General features: G+C 45.7%; 1 protein-coding gene across 1 annotated transcript; it reads right to left on the bottom strand.

Annotated features, from left to right (window-relative positions):
• Window positions 1–1588: 1588 nt before the first annotated feature.
• LOC119291804 (WD repeat-containing protein 3-like) lies at window positions 1589–7473 on the bottom strand. Its single transcript, XM_037570610.1, has 12 exons — window positions 7160–7473; window positions 6824–7039; window positions 5649–6740; window positions 5067–5189; window positions 4119–4300; window positions 3808–4039; window positions 3468–3677; window positions 3261–3389; window positions 2694–2762; window positions 2151–2273; window positions 2030–2080; window positions 1589–1942 (listed from the first exon to the last, which is right to left on the bottom strand). The coding sequence occupies exons 1-12, from the start codon at window positions 7403–7405 to the stop codon at window positions 1793–1795; spliced, it is 2823 nt and encodes a 940-aa protein (XP_037426507.1). The 5' UTR covers window positions 7406–7473; the 3' UTR covers window positions 1589–1792.
• Window positions 7474–8329: the final 856 nt, after the last annotated feature.

Genomic DNA, 8329 nt, shown 5'->3' with positions numbered 1-8329 from the left:
GGTTCTGGGCTGAATCGGAACTAATGGGCTGGCCCGGCCTGAACCAAAGCCATGTTTTCTAGTGATGGGAGGTAGCTCGGGCTCCGCTCTGCCACCTGTCGCCCAGTAGTGCGGCGCGGAAGCTAGCGCCGGCTAGTCCTGTGCCGTGTGCAGCATCGCGCACTCAGCCTGCTCTGCTCCGCTGACCCGACGCCCTCCTGCCACTTTGAAAACTGCTCCTCACGGGAGGTGAGTGCTTGTGCCTTCGCCGCCGGCACCGTGGACTCCCAAATCGGAGGCACGCCGCCCACTGCGAGAGGCATCGAGCTAGGAAGAGGGCGTTGGAAGCGATTGCATTGCCCTCACACCGGCACCACGGACAATCGGGGGTCGATGCAGAGAAGGAGCACCTCATGAATCTCCTTCATCATTGTCTTTTGTTGCTCACTAGCGAAGGTAGGAGACTGACGCTCGTTGGCTTCGTTACAAGAATGCCAAGGTGCTCCGGCTCAACATCAAGCAACCGGAATGCAAAGCGGCGGCGGCAGGAGAAGCGTCACAGCGAGGTGAAGCAGCGGAATGCAAACAGAATGCAACCGTGTGCCACGGCGATGTGGATACGTGCGAGGAGAAGCGTCGCCAGGGCTGGGGCTGTTGGAGGAGCGCCGAGATGTGGTACACGGATGTGAATACGTGTATTTAAGAATCAAACGGAAAGCAGCGATGTGGATACGTGCATTTAAGAATCAACCGGACGGAATGCAAACGGAATGCAACCGTGCGCCACAGCGAGGTGAAGCAGAAGACGAAGGAGGCGGCTGTGTGCGCCACAGCGAGGAGAAGCGTCGTCGGGGCTGGGGCCGTTAGAGCAACTCTAGCCCATGCTCTGTATCCACGGCCTCAAAATTTATGGAGAGGCGAGGTGCATGACGCTCCAGAACTGCAACTTCCATATTTCTTTCACCTCGTGGAACCAACTTGTAAGTGTGATACTCTTTTTTTTTCTTTGTGTTCTCAGAGGAGGAAGGCGCTCGTTCCAAATTGGACTCGTGTCGCCCGAGTCGTCCTCGTCGTCACATGTGTCCACAATGTGGTGGCCGCAGCCCCGCCTCCCCTCGGAGTTTGGCGCCAATGGCGCACGCATGGCATAATATCAAGGCCTCGGCGGGGGATGTGGCATGGAGGGAGAGCAGCGGGAAGACAAGGCCTCGGCGGGGGATGTGGCATGGAGGGAGAGCAGCAGGAAGACGAAGGATGCGGCTGTGTGCGCCACGGCGAGGAGAAGCGTCGTCAAGGCTGGGGCTGTTGGAGGAGCGCCGAGATGGAGGTGGCGCATCACTAACCCGTGAGTGGAAGGCGTCGCGAGTCAGGGGGGGAAGGGGAGCGGGGAAAATGTGATTCCCCATTTAACTTTTCTGTTCTCTAAAAGTTGGATTTCTAAAATACTAGTAAAACTTGGCATTTTCTGATGTTGGATTTTTTTAGGTTCCAAATTCTAGAATTTTGAATTCCTTTCCAGAAGTTTAACACTTCAAATGCTTTGAATTTTTTTAAAATTTTGAATTTCTGAAAGCTAGGGATGCTGCAATTTATGAAAGCATAAAAAAAAGGAAGGTCTGACAAAGCCTTGGCTATCTGATCTAAAAGAGGGAGGTTACACATTGTTTCTCTAGCAGGAAACCGCCAATTAACATTGGCCCACACGCAGATATCTCAAAATTGCGCTGTGCTCATGACAGCATGGAATGAACGCGATAACCCAGTGTGGTGCGTATACGCTACAAAAGTTGAGTAAAAACAGACAGATCCATGATCAGCTCTGTACAGACGGCTTGGGTTTCTTCTTTTTCCTTTTCTCGCCGCCATCCGACCTATCCGACCGCTTCGACTGCTCCTGCCTGATCTCCATGAGCTTCGCCTTGGCGTCCCGGAACGGCGCATCTGATCTCATCGTCAACAGTTCCTGAAAGACGGCGTGCGTGCAATAAATCCCTCAGAAGTCAAGGCCTGGTCATGCTAAAGTGTTAAAAAGATGAAGATGGCATCTTACCTTTATATGATCCATCGCGGCGAGATTGAAACCTATGGTATCCTTGCAGTCCTGGAGGATGTGAAAATCAAATAAGGGTGTGCTCTAGGATTGTTAAAAGAAGTGATTGCGAGTTATTTACCTTAACTCTACCGTAAAGAATATACTTCAGTTCTGTCAGTATGGATCTTGCAGCTGGTGTAGTAGTTAACTGGTTGTGATGCGTTTGAAGCAGCACAAGGCAAACCCTACAGACAAGCTCAACCTGCAAGGTTACGAAGAGATCAGGGTGTGTGCATATCAAGTTATTGAGTGAAATCTGCAGCAGGTTGGGCAACCTTCAGGCAGCAAATCAGCAACCAATACCATGTCTAAAAAGCCTAAAACTTAGCAAGCGTGCACTACACAAATCAAACTTAGGTTATGTGTGTCCTGGATACAACTCCAAGAGGACAGCATGAATATCATATAGAGTTATAATCAACAGAAATAGAACGCATATTTGATGCGGAAATGTGAGGATCCGATATGAAGGATGCAAAGGAATTTTGCAAGTTAATACTCCCTCCGTCCCATAATGTAAGACGTTTTTTGATACTAGTGTAGTGTCAAAAAACATCTTATATTATGGGACGGAGGGAGTACATCACTAGGATTAAATATCAAAGTATCAATATCAGTGTACCTTCAAAGGGATCAGAGACCACTCCTTCAAGTAAGCCATAAGCTTTAGTGCATCTGAGAATGGCAATGACTGCTCAATGGTAAAAAAGAAAACACAAATATGTTATCAAGTGACAAATGATTGTATGCAAAAAAAAAAAATCAATTTGCCTAGTGACACATCATGAGAACTGAATTCCTAACTGAAGAAGCTCATCATGAAAAAACAGAGCTCTGACTAGAAGGCACATCATGAGAACTGAATTCCTAACTGAAGAAGCTCATCATGAAAATTCAGAGCTCTAAGCCTCTAACTGGAAGACACTCGACTGAACTATGATGCACAAGTGGCGATATCTTTTCTGTATTTTTTAATATTCAACTTTGATCTCAACAAGATAACAAACACACAAGCAAGGATCAGAAGGGGAAGCTTTCTTACATGAAGGTCATGCATACTATATTAGTATATACAGGTCTACTTCACAATGAACAAATGATGTGGACTCAAAAGGCTGTAGCCCATCATGAATTTGGGCAAGATAAATTTAAAAAATGGCAATCCATAACAAAATAACAAAAATCTTACCAGAAGGGCTTGTTCCAAGTCATTTGGGCGGACACTTGACACTGCATTCAGAACATATTCTGATGGTGAATGCCCTTGCATTATAACATTAGGCTTAGATTTAGTGCCCTCCCCATTGTTTTGCGACTCCTGAAAATCATAAAATATACAGCTGGCATTAATGTCCATTTGGTAAATTTAATGTTTGTTAATGCACACGAGCACTACCTGCTGCTCATTAAGACGTTTTTCTTCTTCCTCGGCAGTGTCAAGTGCGTCAATAATTGCATCAGCAGCAGTTACTGTCTCTTTTGTTTTCTTACCAGGAACACCCACAGAACCCTCATCAGGAGCATCATCTTTCTGCCCATATCTATCTTCAACCGCATTGTCTAAATCAGCCTCAAAAGTTTCCTCCAATCTTTTCTCCCTCTCTTCCTGCAAATTTTGGTGGATGTGGGGAGGGGAGTCTAGATTTAGAAGACAAATCTCTGGGGTGATATATAAAATTACAGACACAAGCAAATACTCAACATTGAAACTTCATTCAAACCAATTCAAAGAATACCTCAATGAAAAGTTGTTCTTCGGTACGATCCCAACGCCGAATAGAACGATCGTGGGAGCCTGTTACGATAAAATCACCACGACTGCTAATCGCAAGGCACCAAACTTCAGCATGGTGACCTTCAAGTGTTAACAAAAGCTCAAATTTATCAGCATCCCAATACTTCACAGTACGATCTTTCCCCACGCTGAACATGTAATGAGTTTTAGGAACAAACTTAACATCCATGACACTGCAAGTGAGAAAAAAAAACATGTAAGGGTTCTGCCACTATTCAGAGCATAAGATAAAACAAAAAGACGAGAAAGGACCTGTCTGTGTGGGCAAATATAGATTTATGGCAGTCACCAAAATCCATACCCCAAATCTTCAGATTTTTGTCTGCGGAACCAGTAACTATTAGAGCTCCATCGGATGATATGTCCATGCAGAGGACTGGAAGCTTGTGCCCGTAAAGTGAAAGACAAAACTTTAGTGTGTCCAGAAAGAAGACCTGCATAAAATATGAAATATTAGGGAAAGCAATGATTGAAGCCAGACTTGTTTCTAGATTGCTTTTCCATTGCTACAATTTTGCAGGATGCCAATTAGCATCTCAGGGAAATCATGACAAGTTGAGTACTTAACATTTTGCAGCTCAGAACTGGTCTGAGCATTTGACTAGGTAACAACTGCATTAGGAGTAGTATCTAGCTTGCAACTATAATAAACCACTCATAATTCTACAAATCCAAAGCAAATTTAACTGTTCAGGTACAATGGTTGACATGAACACCTAGCAAATAGCATGTGTCCCGTATCTTTCTTTTAGCTGATTGTGCTCTAAATATCGCGAAGTTAGCAAGAGAGTATGTTTCAATAATATTTCTTGTCAACTCAAAAAAAAGTCATTTATATTTCCTTTCTTTACACATGTCAGCAGAAATGATTGTCAGTGAAACAAATACAAAGATAGCTATCCATGCTTTATGTTTAAAAACTAGTGTTACAAAGTAATATTAGAAGAGAACGACAGATCACCTCATACAAGCACAGAAAGGTTTGGCTCAAATGAATTAGCAAAATGAAAAGCACAAGTAAACAGATATTCACTAATGTGTATGTCGACTTGATACTGTGCACTCCAACTATCAGACATGTGGTTAAAATACATTGATTCTAAGAGGTGATGCTGAATTTCTTCTGTGCGTGAGGAAGGGGGTTGGAGGGGGGATCCAAAGCTCAAGACATGATCATAATAATGAGTATAAGAATACAACCTTCACTGTGCAATCCAAAAGAGCAACAGCAATATGCTTCCCAGTTGGACCAATGGACACTGCAAGGACATCATCATTCATTTTCAAGGTTCTCACATTTGTTACACTCAGATGCTTTGTGTCCTGGAACAAAGGAATAACATTGTAAACATTTGCAGATAAATTTTAATCCCAATTTCGAACACAAGAATTTCATAGGACACATTTCAATCCACAAGCCTTTTAGCAGAGCAGTTTTGAGATACAGAAGTATTCTTGGAAACACACAAATATTTTGAGAGTGCTATACAAATAACGAATAGTACTTGAGACACAGAAGCCTGGACTTATTTAATTCATGGTTAGAACTACAGACACCAACGGTATCGACATGAAAAACAGATGGGACGAGCAGCCACATGATTTTACATACTAGCAGCTAAATTAGGAAATTAGTAATGACATATCTTCATGTGGACGACTGATTTCATAAAACTGGTGGTAAAAAAGATATAAAAATAAGAGAAAATCATGAAATATCAAAATGTTATTCAGTGCACAATTACTTCGATAGACAACATAAATAATAGACAGAAGACTCACCGAATCAGATTTCTGCACTAACTGGTATTCCCAGAACTTGACATCATGATCAGCACTTCCAGTGACAAAACCCCGTGCATTAACAGTTCCATCATCATCTGGAATGAGTACAATCGATCGTATGGAACCAGCATGAGCTTCGATTACATCAATTGAGTTCCCACTATTAATATCAATAATCTCCAAGGTACCAGTCTTTGTACCGATAAGGCCATACCGATTCCCAGGAACAAATGCACTGCACAACCCATATCCAGAGTCAACAGTCCGAAGACAGTCACCTGTACTAGGATTCCAGATCTTAACAGCATTGTGACTAGTTGACATCAGGAGGTTGTCCTCTGAGTTAAGCGCAAGACTCCTGATGTCAGAACGATGCCCATGTATCTCAACTGAGTACATCTTAGACACCTTCTCGCTATCCACCGAGTATGTCTCAAGCACGTTATTGTTCAGAGACAAAGACAAGGTCGCAAGGCAGCCTTTTGGTGGATTGCTTGGAGAAAATGCAAGAGAGCAAATTTTCTTGCTGGTCCGCAAGACTTGGAGTAGCTTAAATACATCAGTGACCACAACAGTGGGATTCTGAGAGTCTTGAGCTGGCGAAGGATCTATAACGCTACCATTCCCTTCCGCTGCCGCAGCTTTCGCTGAAGCCTTCTCCTTCTTCCTGTGCAGCCGCCTCTTGGCCTTCCGTGTCGCCTCTGTTTCATCAAGAATCCGATAGATGTCAGCAGTTTTCCCTGCCACCTGGCATGCCACAAGACTGCCGTCCTTATTGAACCTAATGGTCTGAATTCTTTCTTTGCTCTGCCTCGGAATCTCGCCAAACAGCTTGAGTGCATCCCATTTGTTCCAGTCTTCACCCTCTTCAGCTGATTGCCTGATTCTAAACACCCGGAGCTCTGGATCGGCAGAGCCAGACACCAAAAACTTCTCGCTAGGATCAACATCCATCGACCATATCTCGCTGTGGTGGCCTCCTACAATTTGAAGGCAATGCTGTGTATCGAGGTCCCAGACCCGGATAAACTTGTCCTTGGAGCAGGTCACCAGCTTCTTACCCGAATCCAGGAACAGTAAATCAGTTACCTACAGCAAGTGATCCCCAAATTAACATTACTGGGCTACATCGACGAATGGAGTCACAGAGAGGCCTGAAACCATATCCAAACCTGATCACGGTGGCCACGGAGTCGGAAGAGGCCGGCCTGTGCAACGACGTCCCAGAGGATGACATCGCAGTCCTTGCTGCCGGAGGCGAGGACAGCGCCAGAGGGAGCGAAGCGTAGGGCGGAAGCAGCAGAGCGGTGGCCGTGGAGCGTCGCCTCGCAGGCGCCGGTCTCGGCGTCCCACAGCCTGATGCTCCCATCGGCATGGCCACTCGCAACCTGAGCAAACCAACACCGCACAAAAATCAGGCCAGCTCATTCAGAAACGTGGTAAGCAGGAAAGGGGGCGGATTTCAGGCGAGGCGGGAGAGGGGGGACGGTCAGCGGCAGCGGTATTACCGAGGAAGCGGAGGCGGAAGCAGCGGCAGGGGAGGAGGCGACGCAGGAGACGGCGAGGGAGGCGGAGGAGGAAGAGGGGGTGAAGGTGGCGGAGGGGAGGCCGCGCTTGAGGTCCCAGGCGGCGAAGCGGTCGAGGGCGGCGGCGAGGAGGCGGCGGCCGGAGGGGTCGTGGACGACGTTGGACTCCGGGGAGGCGACCACGCCGAAGGAGAGCGCCGGTTCGTAGCGGAGGTAGGCCTTCACCATGGCGCCCGGCCGCCGGCGGCGTGGGAGGGGGGAGTGGTTGTGGGGGTTAGGGTTTAGTTGGGGCGGGCAGGAAGATGCGCCCAGGGGGTTTTAAGGGATGTCACCCTTTTAAATTGGACCCCTTAGCTGGCGAACGTTCGCCAAAAGGGTAGCATTTGGGAACGATAGTTTCTTCGGATTGACATGGCAGTTTTCTGTCAGAGAAGGGATTTTCTTTTTTTAAAACTGCTGTTGTTTGATCTCGTCTCAGAACTAAAACTGCCATCGAAAGTGGTTCGTTTGCCATCCCTTACCCACCGAACATCAGCCAGATAAGATTTCCGTTTTAGTTTCGTTTATTTGATGCCCACAAGTTTGTCTTATGTGCATTCGAAATAATTGGGGGAAATTCATTTTATCTTGTGTACTTAATTTTTTTTTTGAACATCAGTAACAGACACAAGCGCTCATATACACGCGCATACACTCACCCCTATGAACGCACACATGCACACCCTACCCCTATGAGCACCTCCGAAGGACTGAGCCGGCATATCATCTTGAAATTTACGATAATTGGGGGAAATTCTTTTTATCTTGTGTACTTAATTTTGATTGAAACTTCTGCAAAAGAAACATTGTAGAATTAAATCTTTTTCTTATAGCGAGGGGAAAAAGGTACTTCCTTCGGGTTTTTTTAGTCTGTATATAAAATTTGGTTAAAGAAAGTTTGACAAACTTTGTAATATTAACATCTACTCCCTCCGTTCGGAATTACTTGTCTCGAAAATGGATGTATCTAAAACTAAAATACATCTAGATACATCCATTTCTGCGACAACTAATTCCGAACGGAGGGAGTACAATACTAAGAGCATCTTCAGTCGTTCGCCCCCCGGGTGCTTGAAATATCGCCGCCTGGGGGTGAACCAGCGCTAAAATCAG

The sequence above is a fragment of the Triticum dicoccoides genome, chromosome 4B (genome assembly GCF_002162155.2).
Source record: "Triticum dicoccoides isolate Atlit2015 ecotype Zavitan chromosome 4B, WEW_v2.0, whole genome shotgun sequence".
Taxonomy (NCBI): domain Eukaryota; kingdom Viridiplantae; phylum Streptophyta; class Magnoliopsida; order Poales; family Poaceae; genus Triticum; species Triticum dicoccoides.
The sequence above is the reverse complement of the archived record's forward strand: the minus strand, read 5'-3'. Positions and strand labels throughout refer to the sequence as shown.

What these genes read in the sequence shown, in the direction of transcription:
- LOC119291804 (XM_037570610.1), bottom strand. Translation starts at nt 7,405, where the DNA reads ATGGTGAAGGCCTACCTCCGCTACGAACCGGCGCTCTCCTTCGGCGTG. An exon ending in ATATTTGCCCACACAGACAG is followed by an intron (nt 4,040 to 4,118) that starts GTCCTTTCTCGT and finishes TCTCACTTGCAG; the next exon opens with TGTCATGGATGTTAAGTTTG. An exon ending in AAGAACAACTTTTCATTGAG is followed by an intron (nt 3,678 to 3,807) that starts GTATTCTTTGAA and finishes CAAAATTTGCAG; the next exon opens with GAAGAGAGGGAGAAAAGATT.